This window comes from Amblyomma mixtum, chromosome 3 (genome assembly GCF_055824585.1).
Source record: "Amblyomma mixtum isolate Tamu chromosome 3, ASM5582458v1, whole genome shotgun sequence".
NCBI lineage: Eukaryota > Metazoa > Arthropoda > Arachnida > Ixodida > Ixodidae > Amblyomma > Amblyomma mixtum.
The window spans coordinates 307,071,545-307,091,156 of NC_143014.1; the positions used below are offsets into that span (position 1 = coordinate 307,071,545).

At 48.4% G+C, this 19,612-nt stretch overlaps 1 protein-coding gene across 3 annotated transcripts; it reads right to left on the reverse strand.

Moving 5' to 3' along the window:
- Nucleotides 1-5,881: 5,881 nt before the first annotated feature.
- Nucleotides 5,882-18,559, reverse strand: LOC149355518 (uncharacterized). Of its 3 annotated transcripts, XM_089583835.1 has the most exons (8): nucleotides 18,419-18,559; nucleotides 16,066-16,128; nucleotides 15,480-15,542; nucleotides 14,893-14,955; nucleotides 14,400-14,444; nucleotides 13,996-14,081; nucleotides 10,489-10,711; nucleotides 5,882-8,561 (listed from the first exon to the last, which is right to left on the reverse strand). In XM_089583835.1, exons 1-8 carry the CDS (start codon nucleotides 18,540-18,542, stop codon nucleotides 8,437-8,439), a joined length of 792 nt encoding a protein of 263 aa, XP_089439961.1. In that variant the 5' UTR covers nucleotides 18,543-18,559; the 3' UTR covers nucleotides 5,882-8,436. The 3 variants fall into 3 exon arrangements, with proteins under 3 accessions (XP_089439961.1, XP_089439963.1, XP_089439962.1); XM_089583837.1 differs by lacking the exon at nucleotides 14,893-14,955; XM_089583836.1 differs by lacking the exon at nucleotides 16,066-16,128 and having other exon boundaries at nucleotides 18,419-18,553.
- Between the last annotated feature and the right edge of the window lie 1,053 nt (nucleotides 18,560-19,612).

Here is a 19,612-nt window from a genome sequence, read left to right on the forward strand (position 1 = left end):
CAAAGCCCGTTTCCTTGCATTTCCTGCCTAACCTCTACTGCGGTGCTGCAGGAGGTTGACAGTGGTCCCCATCTCTCGGGGCCATCTTGAAGTCGAATGGCGATATTCTGGAAGTTACTCAGAAGGGGCAACGAGCAGGGTTGCCAGATGGTTCCGACCTCAGGTAGCCAAATTGGCCTCCGTAGTAGCCCAAACGTAGCCAAAAGCGAGATTTTTGCGTAGCCCAAAAGTAGCCAAAAATACTTTTTTTTGGGACGACATTTCTTAAGCATATTGAATTAATTTTCGGCAAGAATATTTACACATTAGATTTCTTTCCCGCACATAATGTCTGAGGGGGTGCGCACGGCGTGTTCTTTCCGTTGTTACGTTTCGCCTCCGTCATGCGCGCTAACCAGTGCGGCTAACCAGGTCCTAAAGATGGGGCCGGAGTTCCACTTTGCAGGCGCGGCAGTAGGCCATATCACCTGAGGCGAGTGACGACAGCTAGTCTGCACGCGGAAAAGAACGGCGGCGCTATATAGCGCAATCGCAGCTCTAGTTTAAGAATATTTCACCTTTTAAATGTTCGCGCGCAGATTAGACACATCGACAGTGAAAGTACCTTACTGCATACTTACGCAGCCTCACATTTCAATTTTATGCTTTAAAAGAAAGGTTCTCACTGAGAGCGTCACCTCAAAGCATCTAGCATGTGCCTTCTTGAAGCTACATTCTACGATATGCATGAGCTCAGAATAAATCAAGGATATAGGCCATTAGATGATATTCCATGTCGATTTTATCTTCAGTCTAACAGCACGTTCACAATAATGAGAAAAACATACATTACCCTTGAATTCCGGCTCTTTTTTGCATTTCTTTTTGTAGTTCTGGATGTACATCGCCCACTTGCCCATTATGAAAGTTCTCGTAGCGACGGATCTAATGCCAAGTCATGCCACTAACTTCCGCCGCCTTCATGGGTTCCGCGCCGCGCCGAAGGATGGCTATATGGCTCCGCATGAGTGCATGCAGATTACGCAACGGACACGGCGCTCTCGCGTCGCTCGCAGTGAATCGCGAGGGCTGCACGTGTGCCGCATGAGGCTGCAGAAAAAGCGTAGGCTCTTGCGAGTGGCGCGCTTGCTGTGCCCACCATGAGAATAAGAAGAAACAGAAAAATATCTTATTAATTCGTAAGCATTACTTGCCTCTGAGCAGAATGTGTCCGCAGAACCAGAATAAGCATTACAAGAAAACAACATGCCTGGCGGTGGGTATCCAACCTGCCACCTACCGCAGCCGAAGCGACTAGGCCACGTCTACGGTTAACGGTTAACATGAGAGGATCACGAAACCAGGCAACAGAAGCGAAACAGTAGCATTTAATGCTTACGCATTCACACCACGTAGGGAGACTTAAGTTCTCTCACAGTGTTTTCCTTCTATTCTGGCGCCAAGGTCACCCGTGGTGCACTGTCAATGGGAGAACGCTCGCATGTGCAGATGGGGTGACGCGCGCGCGCGGGTGGCGTTAGTTCGCGGATTAAATGGAATCTATAGGCCGTGAAGTGTTTCCGGGGGCAACTTTTACGTAGTGGCCACTTTTTATAAAAGATTGGTTTGGTTTATGGGGTTTAACGTCCCAAAGCGACTAAGGCTATGAGAGACGCCGTAGTGGAGGGCTCCGGAAATTTCGACCACCTGGGGTTCTTTAACGTGCACTGACATCGCACAGTACACGGGCCTCTAGAATTTCTCCTCCAAAGAAATTCTAGCCGCCGCGGCCGGGATCGAACCCGCGTCTTTTGGGTCAGCAGCCGAGCACCATAGCCGCTGAGCCACCGCGGCGGCCTTTTTATAAAAGAAATTGAAAGGCCATGATCCTTGACCGTCTGAAACGCATAAGTTTTCTCGAAAACAGCGTTTACAAATTGTCATTTTGTTGCAGACGCGCTCAATTCCTTTAACCTGCTATAGCCTGCATTTGGATTCCATCATGCCTTTTATTTCTGTCAGTGTACAATTATAACAGAGCACATTATAACTACTTTAACTTTTTTTCACGCATGAAAAAGATGTAGCCCAAAAGTAGCCACATAGCCAAAACGAAATTTCTGACGCCAACTCGGGCAGAAAGTAGCCCAATTTGGCTATTAATAGCCCAATCTGGTAAACCTGGCAACGAGACTGCACAAAGAATGCGAGAGCGTCGTCTCGGAAAGCTAACTTACAGATTTCCCCAAATGGTCCATTATTGTGCAGGGGTGTGTCGCGTCGAGGGGACGTCGTGGAAAAGCACGTTCAGCGAATTCCTGTCCCATTAAAAGATTCAGTCTTCAAAATTGGCGGACGAGGAGGCTTTGGGCATGCGCAGGACGTTACTGGGAAAGTGGTCCATTCCAGTGGCTCTATATAAAAAAGCGCTTGGGGAGGGTCTTGGGAGTTGACCTTTAGGGAGCTTGGCGGAAGCTTGCACCGCGATCAAGGAAGGCCGGCGCCGTTTGTCAGCCTTTGTGGACAGTTCCAGCCTTTTTGGGGGCTTATTCGGGTATGTACCGCTCTATCTACGCTTACATTATTACTATAGTTGAGTATGCCAGCTTAGTCTTGCTCCTTTTGAAATAGAAAATTCTTTAGACATACAGGTTAAATTTTAGAATTTTGCTAGTGCTGTCGGTGCAGCTATGGTAGTCGTCATATCTGGCAGTGCGCCGTGAGCCTCTTCATAGGCTCCGCCCTCCCCACGTGACCGCGCATACCGCACAGACACACGCACTGGCAAGGAGGAACTTGGCGCCTCGCAGTCGCGAACTGTTTGGTTTGCCGCGGGCCGACCAGGCCCAAAGGTCGTTAGCTGCTGTGTGGCGATCCTGATCTTGGTAGACACGACTGCTGACGGCTCACACCGGTGGACTCTTCACGAGGGAAGGACAAATCAGCCGTGACCATCCCCGCATTTTCGGCTGCACAGGGCGCACGCGGGCAATGGGTTGGCGCCGCCGACACCTCCGCCGTCGCCGCCATTGGGTGTCGAGTCCGTCGGTCCGCGGAAATGCGCAGCTCGGGAGGCCGCATTCAGCATCCCCGGCGAAGGGGATTAGACGCCTTCGTTCAGTAGCCGCCCCCACGCCGGCGTTTCTTGCGCTTCCTCCGAACAGCAGCGCTTTCGGTCACCACGATAGCTTGATATGGCGCCTGCCTGGCTCGCCTGTTTCCCCTGGCTGGGACCCCGATCACAACACCGCCACCACCTCGAAGAGCTCTTATTCCCAAACGCCCGGCGCGACAAAACACGGCGCGCTCTGAACCAGCTCCTTGAATTATCTAAGACGCTCACCCTTCAGGCGCGCCTGTAGCAAACAACAAATAATGTGCTGTCCATCAACCAATTTGCATGCTCCTTTCCTTCCCCCTGCTTCTCTCCCCCAAGGCGGACCCTCTCCACTCCTTTCTACTTTCAAATCACCCCTCCTCGTACAAAGCATTATCGGGGCGCTGCGACCATTTCTTCCTACAGAGATTACTGCAATCGTCGCGTGCCGACCTTTCCCCTTTAACATCAAGGATCTCACCTCCTCCTCCGAAAAGCTTCCGCTGACGAAGAACAGAGAGCGGGTGAAGGTTTTATTTGACTTGGCAATATACCAGGTGTTCCAGCTAAACTAGTCCCCGACTGAGTTTCGGGTTTGCGCTGGTCGCGGGATATGCGACAAGGAAATAATTTTCATCTGGGGCGGTCAAGTTGCGCCACAGTTATATGCAGTGGATTTGGAATTCCGCGCATTTTCCTTTAGATTTCTACAATAAAACTGCTTAGACGGTACCTCGCTAAAAACACTTCAGCCGGCTGTTTTCCAAGGTGACCTACAACATTCGGAATGGATTTTGTGAAGACGTCAGCGCAAAAAAAAAACGGACGAGGGACCGAAGAGAGGACACATAGGACGTTCACGAGCGCTGGACTTTCTTCCCGAAGCCAATATTTAAATAGCTCGCTAGTTAATTTAAATAAATAACCAGCTATGCACAACGAAAAAAAAATACTCTGAATATGCCACCCGACCCTCAACAGCCCTGAGTTTGTTTTACGCGCCCAGAGCACACCATCCTTTTCAAAAACGTGTTTACATTTTGATGGATACCTGGTATGTGCATATATACATGAAGAGAGAGTTGTGAGGCAGAGAATGATGAAAAAGCGTGTCAAACGCAAAACATTACAAGAAAGGCGCAACCAACCGTCCAGGCAGACACTTTTTGCCGGTCCCTGCGATGAAAGCTGCGATGAAATGGTGCTCAACCCTTGATACCTTTTGAGGGTGCATTGTTTCCACTAGCCGGCACTAGTGAAATATTAGAGAGTTATAGTATTGCGGGCTTTGCGTAATTGCGTGCATAGCGCAATAGCGGGTCCAGAGTGCGCATGCGCAGAACGCTAACGGGGAAATAGCGTTAGCGTACGCACGCAATTTTCAGAATTTAGCGTTGCGGCAGTTGCGGCTTTTGCGCCCTTAGCGTGGAAACATGGCGGCGTCCTTTCAAGCGACAGCCGCCCGCTTCAGCCGATTCAGCAGCTCTTGCGATTCCGGTCGGCACGTTTACCGGCAACTACTGGTGTTTTTGCTTTTCGAAATGACTTACCTTGCTTCGACGATAAAGTTTAAGCTGCAATTCAGCCATGTTTTTGAGATACGCTCTCGATTCTGGAGCGCGCAAGCCTAATGGTACCTCCAGCTGCACTGCTAACGTCTGCAACTGCCCGAAAGGCAGCCGAAACCTAGCACAAACGTCCGGAACGAAACAAAAATAGATATGGAGCTTTTTCGCAGTGTTTTATGGACTTAATTGATGTAAAGCGAGTTTATATTAAATTTAAAATAGTTTTTTTGACATTACACGTCATCTGATGGCAAATATCCTTGCTCGAACGGCTTGTAGTTAACATTGCATTGACTACATGGCGCCACTGCTTTACGTTTGTTTTTTCATTTTATTCAAATTTCGGGGTCATTTCGCAGGCGAAAATAAGCACTACAGTAATAATTTGTTTAAAAAACTCGGAAATATTATATTTTGTCTAGGTAGCGGCAGTGTCGACCATTTTAGAAGGACCGTTCGCATCCATGTCAAGCAGGTGGCGTTTAACGTTTTCAGAACGCTATACTAAAACTGTCTGCGGGGATAAGTTGCTTGCGACACGCTAACGTAATTTCCCTTAGGTCCGCTATCACGCTAACGCTATACTAAAACTCTCTATTCTTTTAATTTTTTTGATAGCCTAATTCTGGAATGGTTGTATGAAGATTTCGTAAACTCTGGGAAACAATTGCTATATTGATAACAAAGTCATGTATCGCCGTAGATATCTTCGATTTCGCTGACTGGCCAGAATAATTTGAGTGCCATGCGTATTTCTGTAACGCTTTAATACTAACTTGCTTATATTCGTATCGATTAGTTGTAGCGCCACACCAAGCCCAGCTTTCCGGGATATGGCCGTTTAGTTCGGCAGACTGCCACCACGGGCCGCTTCACCCTGAACTCCTCCTCTCTCTTTTCTTTTCCCCTTAGGACCACCACCATAAAGTTCCATCAGCTTGACGGTCTGAAGGAACCCGTAATTTGGGCCTGATGGTGATGGGCCTGATGGTGATGGTCCTGATGGTGATGGGCCTGATGGTGATGGGCCTGATGGTGATGGTGACGGTCTGAATGTATGCTCAGATCGGTGCTCGGCAGATACTAGGCCTAACTTCACATATGTTCACGAGCACGCACCATTATGTATCGCATGAAAGGTGTATGACACTGAAAAGCCTACTGTCCCACTATGCCAAGCTTGCTAGCTGGTCAAGAGGGACAGAAGAGCTTTACAAAACATCTTTAGCAAACCACCTAATTTGTACAAATAATTTATTGATTCTCGATCCTGATGCAAATTACAGTTGAACCTGTCTATAACAAACCTCCATACAACGAATTCCTCGATTTTACGAAGTTTTTCCATTCCCCGTCGCCAGTCCCATAGAAGCCCATGTATTTGTGACCTCAAAGTAACGTAGTGGCTGGGGGAGTGAACCTCGAAATAACGAAATTGCCCCATCGACCGCCTTGCCTTTTTTCCCCATATTTTAAGAACACAGAGCTAAATTGTGTCAAATTTCTTCGTTACTTAATGGCCGAGAATGATGAATGCATAAAAAACATTCGCAGCGGCGGCGAGCGAGCATCACCACTCTCCCGCTCGGTGGTGATGATAATGCACAGGCACCGCTTGCTTTCGTTCCGGCAGCGCCACGCTTTGGCTGCTCGAGAAGTCACTTCACTTCGTATGCATGACACTAGGTGGCACAACACGCATTTCTTGAACTGTTTTCAGTTAGTTTTTCGAGCCTTTGTTCCGTTCGCCGTGCCGGCGTGTGCTGTTCGATCTTGACTTCGTGTGTGTGCGCGCCGGGTTGCCGTGTTTGTGCGCGCCGGGTCGCATTGGTGCTTTGACACATCGAGAATGAATACGACCACGAAAAAACGGAAAATATTGTCTCTTGAGGACAAAATTGCTATTCTGGACGCCATTGCTGCAGGCGAGAAAAAGAAGGATGTTGCTGCCAGGTTTCAAATCCCAGCCAGCTCTCTCTCTACGATTCTCAACGCGAAAGAGGCGATTCGCAGTGCAGTGGAGTCCGGTGCTAGTGGCAAAAAGAAGAAGCTAAAGCCATCAACGTACGCCGACGTAGACAAAGCGGTGTTCACGTGGTTCATGGACATGAGGGCTAGAAATCTTCCGATCAGCGGCACTCCCTTGCAGCAAAAGGCACGGGATTATGCCTGTATCTTGGGATTTGATGACTTAAAAGCCAGCAATGGATGGCTTCAAGAACAGGTATGGCATCGCTGGAAAGATTATAAGCGGTGAGTCCTCTTCTGCGGACAGCGATGCTGCAAATTCTTGGGTAGAAGAGAAACTGCCAGCAATTTTAGAGCGCTACGATGCGTCCGAAGTCTACAACTGTGACGAGACGGCCCTTTTTTATCAATTGCTCCTGAACCCGCACCCTTAGCCTGAAAGGCAACGTCTGCCACGGAGGCAAGCAGAGTAAACTTCGTATAACTGTTTTCAGACGGGTCTGACAAGTGCGTCCCACTGGTTATCGGGAAGAGTGCCCGCCCCAGGTGCTTCAAAGGAACACACCGGATGCCCGTGAAATACGTGGCTAACACGAAAGCGTGGATGACGCGTGCCATATTTGGTGTCTGGTTGAAGGCGTTCGATGCAGATAAAGAAGCAAGGCCGCAGAATTTTCTTATTCTTAGATAACTGTGCTGCGTACCATCATGTTGAAGGCCTCGACCTTTCAAATATTGAACTGCAGTATTTGCCCGTGAACTGCACTTCCCTAATTCAGCCCCTCGACAAAGGGATTATCAACAGCGTGAAGTGCAGCTACCGGCGTAGACTGATCCAAAAGCTGCTTCTGAACATTCGTCTTCAGCGGGAAATGAAAGTGGACATTTTCCAAGCAGTTGAGATGCTTGAAGCATCGTGGCGAGAAACAAGTGCGGCCATTACCGCCAACTGTTTCAGAAATGCCCGCATAACGAAAGAAGTTCAGGCTGCGCAAACTGACGAAGAGGAGCCCTTAGGAGTGGAGCTTTCCGGGCCACCCGATCTCGCCGAAGCTTGGGGCTTACTGCGCGTGAGTGGAGCAGCCCCTGACAACGTGCAGCTCTGTGACTTTTTGTATGCGGACGACTGTGCCGTGACTACTGAAGAGATGTCGGATGAGGCGCTGGTTGAAAGTGTCCGATGTCAGACCGGCGATGATGATGGATCTCCAGAGGTCGGGCCAGCATGTGATATGCCTTCTACAAATGAAGTGTTGGATGCCATCGACATTTTGCAACGCGCTGTGGGCTCGCTGGACGATGGCGGTACAGCTTTAAGTGTCTTCATGTCCTATGAACGATCAGTGGTGCCGACCCTCGTCAACAAACAGCACAGCAAGATCACTCGTTTCTTTTCAGAGCCACCGCGGTGGCTCAGTGGCTATGGTGCTCGGCTGCTGTCCCGAAAAACGCGGGTTCGATCCCGGCCGCGGCGGTCGAATTTCGATGGAGGCGAAATTCTAGAGGCCCGTGTACTGTGCGATGTCAGTGCACGTTAAAGAACCCCAGGTGGTCGAAATTTCCGGAACCCTCCACTACGGCGTCTCTCGTAGCCTTAGTCGCTTTGGGACGTTAAACAACAATAAACCAACCAACCAGCAATAAATGCATTCTGGGCGAGTTCACTGGCCTTGATTTACCTTAGTTTCGTTTCTGTATTTATCTTTTGAACTTTCTCGCGGAAACTGCGTATAATAAAACCTCCCTATAACGAATATTTTTCGGGAATCTTCAATTTTGTTATATCTAGGTTCAACTGTAATGAAAATAATGAAGAAAAAAAACTTAATCGCGGCACGGTCCTTTCCTCTGCATGTCTCCCAGTTTTTGGGACAGGTGTTTCCGGACGGCCTTCAGCCGCTTCTGCTGCAGATCGGCTGGCGCGTCGCCCATGTACACATGGAACAGAGCTGCACAGAATCAAATATATGATGCATTAGAACACAGCTTTATATATAGCTGGATATGTGACAAAAGCAAAATTGTGGAGCAAGTAAAATATGGCAACATTTAATTAATTTGCCCTATCAATGTGAAACTGAAACAGAAAAGCTGGAACTAGAAGCCACATTTCCAGCATTATACTTCATCTCACAAGTTGTTTGCAGCACTGTGAAGGCTGCAGTTACCTAAGCCAATTTGAACGGCATGCTCTGCAAAACGTACTCTGCACCCTTCTTGCAGCAACTGGTGGCTCCCTCCCTAGGGAGGAAAGAGCGCAGGAGACTCGGCCGACTCCATTTTTAATAATGGTGACAATACTTCGAGGCAGGCCTCCGCAGTGCTGTGTTCGTGCAGATTTTCTCTGCTAATTTAACCCGTGACTGAAACGTTTCCTTATACTTTCAAAACATTAACCAAACCTGACTTTCCAATTACTGCAATAAATGTTTGGAAAGTTGTCACAACACTGCTCAAGTATTCGAGGGACTATTTGTTGCTTGCACTGGCCAATTGAACAAGAGAGCGATACTCTTCGCAGTGCTGCAAAAAGCTTGAAATGAAGTATAGATGCATAAATGTTAACAAAATTGGCACTGGTGTTCTTTGATATTCCTATAAAAATCGTCTCAAGTATGATTTTTTAAAGAGCCACTGACCAGGGTTTGGATGTTTTTAGAAAATAAGCCCAGTGGTTAGATCAGGCATGGAAGATAGTCCCTCCAAAACACTAGAGAGGCACGCGCCCCGGAAAAGAGTAAAAAATTCAACGCAAAGCTCTTTCGCTCTTCTCTTCTTGAAAGCGACCTCCTTGCGTTTGAACCCCTGAGTGTGACGTCATGCCCGTAGGCGTTCCATCGGTTTGGCGGCGAAGGGTGGGTGTAACCCAACGCCACGCGTCCTCTCCTCGTTTGCGGTTCTCCATCCCGCATTTCGTTTTCTTTTTCCACTCGCATACATTGACGCTGTCGTGGTATTCCAAAGCGCCATAGAAAAACAGAAAAGACACAAACTCACAGGAGAAATACGCACAAAGACACATCTGGAGGCTTGTTTTCTAAGAAAAGCCGGCGGTGTCCGCGGGCCCGCGCTTCGTTCGCGCGCCCCTCTGGTCATAAAACGGAGGTGGGTCTTCCGGAAACAAACATACATGCATGAAAAGTACGAAGGGACGACACGAAACTCCACCCCTGTCGCTAACATCGGAAGAAAGGCTTGCGAGAGAGAAGGACCACGGAGCAAAAGACGAAGGAAAGGAAGACGCATTGGCACTTTGATTTCCCTGGCTTTAACTCCGCATAACTCCAGTATTAATGCGTCTATTCAAAAAGTGTTTGCGGCCACGAGTTCGGGGTGACGATGCCTCACAACCACCGGATTTAGGCCGGGGGTGTCAGTGGCCCTTTAAGAGCGCAGCTCTTAACGCCCATTCATGGACTGAGCCGCGGCACCGTAACCAAGCGAACCAACAGATTAAAGGCAACCAAAGCGAAGACATCGCATGGAGGAAAGCAGGGGAAGATAGCAAAAACAAGAACGCGTGAAGTAAAACAGACGATGGTACAGTGGCAGCGTGAAATGGGCCGGTCGCCAACGACGGCATCACCGAGGTTTGTGTGCCCACGTGTGCAGGCGCTAGAGTACCGCCGCTCACTCAGATATGGCGTCCAAGCGGTGCATGCTGTGCATGCTGTCGTCTGCTGCTGTGAAACTGCACTACTTCCCACAATCTCCAGATTAGCAAGGCAGTCGTGATACCCGACATCCACTTGTGGCGGCCGCTGCTGCTGCCGTTACGTGCTACATGAGACATTCCTGAATGCAAGCTTTGCTTCAATCAACATTTTTTTTATTGTCTCGACATTACACTCAAAGCAACTGAAAAAGCCCTCTCACCTTTCAGTGAGGAGACTTTCTCTGGAGAAAGTGCCGGTTTGGCTTCTGTCATCCCCAGTGACTTCGATTTATTCGATATGACTCCTGTCACGCTGCGGCTTCTTAATTGGTCTGGCGTCCAGTAAATGAGCGACGCAGCGCGACAGAACATGGAGTCTGTCGGGGACCGCAGCAAAATTTCCCAGGCACTGCGGTCCAGCCACACGCCGGAGCCTGCATATACCTGCAGCAAATTCCCAGAATTTTATGTGTGCACACTGAGAGCAGTCATCAAAGAGGACCTAAATTAAATATCACTTGAAAACTGGATAGAAAACAACAATATGGACAAAGAATTTTTTTTTACAGCAGCAGTGTGTCAAATCATGATCAAAACCCTCTACCTGATACACCTTGCCCATTACAGAAAAAGAACTAAGCATCTGTGCAGAACATTAAAATCAAGCTACACTCGACTTCTCAAAGTGAAAGTAGGTTCATCAGCACAAAATATATTCAAAAGGCCAAACACTGAAAGATATGTGGAAGCAGCTGCGTCCTAGTCAACAGAATTGGGGTGGCATCAGGGTCCATCCACGACGTTCACAGATACCGTTTTTATTCGAACCTAGGCTGATACTTAAAAAAAAGGTATTGAACTCTTAGGCGGGCTTAGATTCAAGGATTTTATTTCAAGGTTTCATATTCATAAAATACAAAAAAGTTGCACTTCAGTGGCGCCCCTACAAAATGTCCGCAAAAAAGAGCACTGTAGCTGTTACTATCCGTAGCCGATGCCGATCAGACCTCAAACGAGCATTCGCTGCCATTTTGGCCTTGTTCTCTCCTCGTGTGGTGGCATGAGCACATTCAGTGACAGTGGAAGTTTTCATACGTGGTTTTTCTCACGGACACCATGGCACCAACCAGGCGGTTTCGTTATACAGTTGAACCCCGCAATAACGAAATCGCCGGGGAAAGCAATTTTTTTCGTTCTCGTGAGAATTTCATTATTGTGAAAATGAGAGAAAGCAGACAAAAAAAAAGAAATACCACAGGAACCACGTTTTAATGAAAAAATTGCGTAATTTTGACCTGCCGTCCACGGCCTCGGAGGAGTTTTAACACTCGATCCTCACAACTCAAAATATCTTATGTGGCCACGTCGTCATCATGCGTAGGGAGGAATGACCGCACGGTGAGTGCATCAAGCACATCTCGCGGACTCGCTTGCTTGGTTGCGGTTTCGTCGCCGTCATCGCTCTCGTTAGCGCTGCGTATGCTTCTGACTATGGCATCGTCTGTTAGTTCCTCGTGGACGAACAAACCGTCGTCAACGGACAGGAAGTCGTGCAGACCCAAGCCGTGCGGCGCAGTTTTGTCCACACTCAGAAGAGCATCCCATGCCTTGCTCAGTAAGGAAAGTTCGCTCGCGTCACCAGACGCACTTGCACCTTCTGCTGGTCACTCAGACTCTGGAGGTGCAGCTGGCACCTGCTGGTTATTAAAGCCAGATGGCTGTGGCCATAGACACGTTTGTCAGCAGCGCGTAACGAACCCACTTGCATAATAAACCCACCCACCACTTCAGTCGTTGAGAGCTTACATTCTTTTTAAAGCGCTAACTTTTCTTAGCTCTTTTCTGTGTCAAGCTGTTTCCGCCGTCTGCGGACTTGCCTGTGCACCAAGATATGCTGCGCATGGCTAGCATGGCGTGTTGCTTCTGTGGAAAGGAAGGGAGGGGGCACTGAAGTTGGCAGAGCACCAAGATGCCGCGCGCTGATAACGTTACAGGGCGTTTATAGTTCGATGGTGGAGGGGTGGTACGCTCGCTCGGCAAAGTTGGTAGCGTGCCAAGATTTCGTGCGCCGTGACAGGAGCGCCGGTGACTGCACGCTTTTATTGACGAATGAAGTAACGCACCAACTGACAGACGGCTGGCCGAGCCAGCGGGCGGATATTAAATTTTCACTGTTGCAAAAAAATCTTAAAACTTTTTCCTGCGCGTAATGAACCGTCCCCCAAATTGGGGTCAACTTTTCTGGAAAAAAAGTTGGTTCATTATGCAAGTATATACGGTTGGTTTCTAAAATGCCTAAAAAACGTTTTAACACATTTTTGATTAGGATTTCACCTGGATTCGACTGTTTCTATGTTATTTTGAGATCGTGCAAAGAAAACTCGCGACCCGCTACGGCAGAAATTTTCGTTGTCGCAGGGCTGCCGGTTGAAGATGTGTCGTTGTTGAGGGATATGAAATACATGTAGCCCTACGTACCTCTGCCGGAGACTCGAAATATTTTCTTGTTGCGAAAATTTCGTTGTTGAGGGCTTTCGTTATCTGCACTTCAAGCACGAAGTTATACTCGCTGCAGAGCAATCTTCAGTTGTGCAAGCCGGGCGGGACTTCAGCGTGGATGAAAAGAATGTTTGCCATTGGAGGAGGCAATGTAATGAAATTTTTGCTTGCGCCGCAACGAGAACGGCTTTCACAGGCCCAAAGAAAGGCCGCCATCCCAAAGTGGAGTTAGCACTGGCCGAGTTCATGAAGTCGCAGAGGTCAGCAGCACTTCCAGTGACAACGGAAGTGCTACAGGCCAAAGCAAGAGAGCTGGCTAGAGAGCGAGGCATTCCCCGGGAACAGTTCAAAGCTGGCTGGGGTTGGTTGCAGAAATTCATGAAGCGCTTTGGCTTCAGCCTCCGATGTCGCATGTCCATCTGTCAAAAGCTGCCGGGCGACTATGAAGAGAACCTGATCGCATTTCAGCAGTTTGTTATATAGAGGGTGGAGCAAAGCTACGTAGTAGGGCAAACGGGAAACACCAACCAGACGGGTGTATGGTTTGGCATGCCAGTGGCGTGCACAGTGAATGAAAAAGGTGCAAAGGAGGTCAAAGTGTGCTCAGCCGGATACAAGATGCAGCGCATGACAGTAATGTTGGGCTGCACGGAGGATGGCCACAAGCTGCCGGTGTACATAATTTTCGAACGGAAGACTCTTCCAGCACGGAAGTGTTCACAACAAACGTGATCGTCCGTGCCAATGAAAATGGATGGATGGCGAGCGAAATGGTTGAGGAGTAGATAAGAATCATTCGGCAACGGCGTCCAGGGGCCCTCTTGGCCAAACATTCCCTCCTCGTCCCGGACTCCTACCGTCGGCACCTGACCGATGGCGTAAAAGGTGCGCTTGCCAAGGCCAGTACTGAAATCACCATCATACCCAGCAGCATGACAGGGCAGCTGCAGCCTCTTGGTGTATGCCTCAACAAGCCTTTTAAGGATCGGCTGCACAAATACTACATGGACTGGCTTAGTGAAGACCGCGAGCTTACACCAACAGGTCGCATAAGGCACGCATCGCTAGGAGTTGCGGCCAGCTGGACCGCTGCAGCCTGCCTACAATCGCAGCAAGTTTTTTTTTCTGTGGCCTTCAACTTTCGGGTCTCAGCTTAGAATCGTGGTCTGCCTAGATTTGAGTAAATACGGTAATTCAACCCATATGCCCAAAATATTTCATGCAATTACCTTCCCATCGTCCCGGGTGGCACCTATGATATCGGCTCCAGGCAGCTGTAAATCGCAGCTGCCACCTTCAGCGTCAATATCCGCATCTGAGGAGATTTTTGGGAGGCATGAAAACAGTTAACACTTTCTATAAACCCCAACACAGAGCTCCATTGATTCAGCTCCCTTAGACTAAGCCTGCTGGCCACATTGGCTGTGATGCAGAAAGCACTGAAAGAGGGTACGGCTGACATGCAGTGAATTCATGGAGCAGTAAGGACAAAGTATGCTACACAGGCCAGAGTTCCCTGCCTACCATGTCTGCTTGGCACTGCAACACATTCAAGCGAAGTGGTGAGTAATGACATAATTAGGTTACTGATAACAATAGTTGAACAGCATGTATCACAAGATGATTCGCTCACCGTACATGTCCCGACTCATAGCCGCTCCACTGGTAGACGGCAGTGCTGTAAAATGATACACTTTGAGTGACATCCACACACCACAAAGCTCATTTAAGCAAGGCCCCTAAAAGAGGAAGTACCGGTTCTGTGCTACAGCATCTATATATCTTTTACACCTAAATAGCCAGCTTACTCGATCTACTAAGCCAAATGGCTTAAGCCACCGCAACTTATCACCGCCCTTGCAGAAGTGTTTACTGGTGGCCCTACAATGTACAGATTTGCAACTCTAACACAAACTATTTCACCTGAACAAGACAATCAGCGTGCAAATAACCTTTATTCTAATATGAAGCCCACATATTTCAATTCAGCTCATTTGAAGGCAACGGTGCCTGCCTGCCTGCAATGTCAGTTTGGCACAGCGCCGCATTCAAGCCAGGTAGCAATAAGGCAAAATTAGGCTGACGATAACAGTAACACAGCATGCCTCACAAAAGGGTTTGCTCACCAAACTCGTCAGGGCCACTACTGCCAGCCACTGCGGCGGTCGACGGTGTTGAACGAGGCAGCGCTGTGAAATTGATACACATTGAATGCACATTCATACACCACAGAGCCCACTTAGGCAGGGCTCCTAAAACAGGAAAAGCCTTTCTGTGCTACAACAGCTATTCAGCTTTGACACCTACAAATCACGTTAATCTACCTGGTTGAGCTGAAAGGCATAAATTTATGAACCTGAGCTACTCTGCAAGTGTAACACAGCACACATTGCAAGCATCTGCGTTCACAAAATGGCCTTAGCTACTGCAACACATCACAGGCCCTATGAAAGGGTTTCTTGGTGGCCCTACAATGTACAGATTTGCAACTCTAACACAAACTATTTCACCTGAACAAGACAATCAGCATGCAAATAACCTTTATTCTAATATGAAGCCCACACATTTCAATTCAGCTCATTTGAAGGCAACGGTGCCTGCCTGCCTGCAATGTCTGTTTGGCACAGGGCCACATTCAAGCCAGGTAGCAATAAGGCAAAATTAGGGTGACGATAACAGTAACACAGCATGCCTCACAAAAGGGTTTGCTCACCAAACTCGTCAGGGCCACTACTGCCAGCCACTGCGGCGGTCGACGGTGTTGAACGAGGCAGCGCTGTGAAAATGATGTACTTTGAATGCAAATCCACACACCACAGAGCCCACTTAGGCAGGGCTCCTAAAACAGGAAAAGCCTTTCTGTGCTACAACAGCTATTCAGCTTTGACACCTACAAATCAAGTTAATCTACCTGGTTGAGCTGAAAGGCATAAATTTATGAACCTGAGCTACTCTGCAAGTGTAACACAGCACACATTGCAAGCATCTGCGTTCACAAAATGGCCTTAGCTACTGCAACTTATCACCGCCCTTGCAGAAGTGTTTACTGGTGGCCCTACAATGTACAGATTTGCAACTCTAACACAAACTATTTCACCTGAACAAGACAATCAGCGTGCAAATAACCTTTATTCTAATATGAAGCCCACACATTTCAATTCAGCTCATTTGAAGGCAACGGTGCCTGCCTGCCTGCAATGTCTGTTTGGCACAGCGCCGCATTCAAGCCAGGTAGCAATAAGGCAAAATAGGCTGACGATAACAGTAACACAGCATGCCTCACAAAAGGGTTTGCTCACCAAACTCGTCAGGGCCACTACTGCCAGCCACTGCGGCGGTCGACGGTGTTGAACGAGGCAGCGCTGTGAAATTGATACACATTGAATGCACATTCATACACCACAGAGCAAATTTAACTAAGGTCCTTAAAAGAGGAAGTACATGTTCTGTGCTACATCTCTACATCTTTCACATCTGCAAAATGAAACTTACAAAGGCTATTAGCCGAGCCTAAAGGTAAGAACTTATGGAGCTGAGCTACTCTGCAAGTGTAACACAGCACATATTGCAAGCATCTGTGTTCATATAAATGGCTCGAGCCACTGCAACTCATTACAGCCCTTGTGAAAGGGCTTACTGGTGGCAGAGGATTTGCATGGCGACGTCGGACAGTCCCTTTACCAGTCGTTTTTGAACGCTTGCAACTAGAATGTTTCCATCACTGGGCCAATTCTTGCCGCAAAAGTGAAGAAGTTTGCTTTCCTTGAATTGCTTGTTTGTTTTAAGAGGTTTAATGTCCCAAAGCGACTAAGGCTATGAGAGACGCCGTAGTGGAGGGCTCCGGAATTTCGACCACCTGAGATTTTTTAACTTGCACTGACATCGCACAGCACACGGGCCCCAGTATTTTGCCTCCATCGAAATGCAGCCACCACGACCAGGATCAATCCTGTGTCTTTCGGGTCAGCAGCAGAGCGCCATAACCGCTGAGGGCGGCCTTACATGCCGGAATAGCTGATGGGAAAATAGACCACCAGGGAATGTCAGAGCACGCTTCCGGACCTCCTGACATGAAGGTGACCTTGTTAGAAGCGGTGCAGTTTGTGTACAGTGTGTGGTACGAGGTGAGGCAGGCCACAATAAACAACTGTTCAAGAAAAGCAGGCTTTGTGCTCCATAACTGCACTGTCTCGGAAGAGACAGATGACTTGCTCCCCAAAGCTGCCGATGTGGGTTGTGATGTGTGAGTGGCGCAATGGTGTAATGTGGTCTGCCGTCATGGGCGTCCGGAAGGGGGGGCAAGGGGGGGCGGTTGCCCCCCCTTGGAATTACGGACATTATTTATGCCCTAGTAGAAAACAACTACAAACCTACCTCCTCCCCCATCCCCGGACATCGGGTGCACCCCCCTGGAAAAAGTTCTGCGGACGCCCTTGTCTGCCGTTACTAATGAGTGTGGCACTAATGATTGTACAGGTGTGTGTAAGGCTGCTGCCGCATATCCTATTGGAGTTTGCATGTGATGCACACGGGGCGAGGACTGGCACACTTGAAATTTTATCTGTCTCACCTATGCAAATGAATTACTCGTGAACAGCTTACACTCTGCTTAGATGTCAATGCAGAGCAAACTAAAACCCCTAAGTCTCTCAAGTCTCTTAGAAAGCAATAATAAAGAAAGGAGGCAGTCCAGAATATTCAGAGGATTGAATTAAAGCAAAGCAATGTATATGGGTTTTAACACATGAACAATGTGTTGGGTGAGCTGGTAATGGTTGCAGGCTCTAGCAAACAAAGTGAAGACAACACAAAAACAAGCCAGTAGCCTCTCCTCTCTTGCGTTAGTGCTTTCATATTTTGCGGCCTTGCAACAATGGCTCAGTGGTTAAGGCACTCGGCTGCTCAGCTGAGGGACACAGGTTCAGCTCTAGCCGCACCGGCCACGTTTTGATGGAGGCGAAACACAAGGCACCCATGTACTGTGTGGTCTCAATGCACAATAAAGAACCCCAGAGATCTGAATTAATCCAGAGCCCTTCCACTACAGCGTCCCTCCATAGCCCATGTTGCATTGGGACATTAAACCCCATACACCAAACCACATTCTGCGCTAAGTCGTGCATATAGTACAAGTAGTTGCATATAGTAGCAAGTTTATAAGATTCGCCATTGTAAAGGCAGTTGAATTGAGATGCTGTTAGCTACAGGTGGGCTTAGCCTTGCTGTTTGTGCCAGCAATTGCTCCACAGTAGCGACACCTACAATAAATAAATCACATAATCCGGCACTGAACTCACAAACAAATAATAGTCACTCCTGCAGTCACCATGTGGAGACTAGGTTTATGCCCAGTAAGTCCTTTAAAAGAAGACGTGAAGCCTCCTTTTTACAGAATTGGTCCCCACGCGGGAAAACAAGGGGGGTCCTGCCTTCATGAGAGAACAGGTACTCGTGACTGATTTCTACCGCCTGGGGTGCCTTCACATGCACTGAGGGCGCACAACACGACTGTTTTTTGCATTTGGCTGAGTGTTTGGCTGGGACTTGTCCTCCACTTTGTGCTCAGCTGCAAAGCATGCCCACCACTGTGCCACCCCATTAGCTGAATGAAGTAACCAAAGTAAAAGATGCACTTTAAAAGAGCTCACTTGCCTCTGTTTTCCTGCATGCGCAGTTGTGGCACTGTGCTGTTGCGCAGTTGTGGCACTGTGCTGTTGTGCAGTTGTGGCACTGTGCTGTTGCGCAGTTGTGGCATTGCGTTTACCTGAACATCCATATTTGATGCGTAGATAAGTCTGCTTTCTGAAATGTTCGACATAACAGGTCGCATTAGATGGAACAAAACAAAAAACTAAAACTTCACACCACATTATCATCCTCAGCGAAGATTACTTTACCAATAGTTAAAGCTCTGCCCAAGTATCGCTCTTCTCTCACCCCAAAGTAAATACATGCCACTGCTGCCATATCTTTTTCACAACCTGTTTTCAAGTGCGGGCAAACCCTAGACCTTCCGACTGTTGTGACCACAATTATTTTTAAGATTCTGATTCCAAGTGCTTTAAAGGGACACTGAGGACAACTCTAGCAATTTTTTTTTCTTAGCAAAATTCGATAGTTGGGCACTTCGTGGCTTAGTTGTCGCTTGTGCGAAAGATGCATTTATTGCTGAGAGATTTGGATCCGAAGTTGAAATACTTTTTCCCGCCGCTCCAATTCAAACAGGCGGCTCTCTTGCGACGAAACAGAGAAACAGTGACGTAAACGCCGACTCCGTGATTGCTGGCGCAGTGTGGTGCGGTCTAGCAGCCGAAATAAAAGCTACCGCCGGCTGGGCGCTTAAAGCAGGAGACACATGTACGAAATCTGCTGCAGCGCTGCGCGCGAACTGTTGCAAGCGGTTCACCATGACACAGCAAGCAGGGACACATGGAGCGGCAGCGACGAATGCGTCGCTCGGCTCATCCTAAGCCCACAGCCAGTATCGCACTGCCACCCCGAAGGAGTGTCCGACAGCTGCCGAGGTGTACCCCACATTCGCATTAGTAAACACAAAACAGCCTTGTTATCAGAAAGACTGCTTGCTATATTCGAGCAGCGGCAAAGCACGTCTGCACAAGTACCGAGCTTTCAGCAACGGCGTCGATCGCGGGCGCGCCGGGCGACGAACTGAGCTGTTTCCTGGCTGCCGTAGTCGTCGCTGCCTATACCGTGTTTTGCATCGAAGACACAGCGGACAGCACTGTAATAAAAGTATACTAGTCTCGTCATTGCTTTGATATGACCCACCTCTCACAATAACAATGATATGTACGATTTCCACGAAACCAGCGCAGGAAGCAGCAG

Excerpts from the sequence above, each read along its gene's own strand:
- LOC149355518 (XM_089583835.1), bottom strand. The coding sequence starts at position 18,542 with ATGGATGTTCAGGTAAACGCAATGCCACAACTGCGCAACAGCACAGTG. Across the intron at positions 16,129-18,418 it reads GCGCATGCAGGAAAACAGAG|CGCTGCCTCGTTCAACACCG; the intron begins GCAAGTGAGCTC and ends TCAATTTCACAG. Across the intron at positions 8,562-10,488 it reads GAAAGTCTCCTCACTGAAAG|CTCTGTTCCATGTGTACATG; the intron begins GTGAGAGGGCTT and ends GATTCTGTGCAG.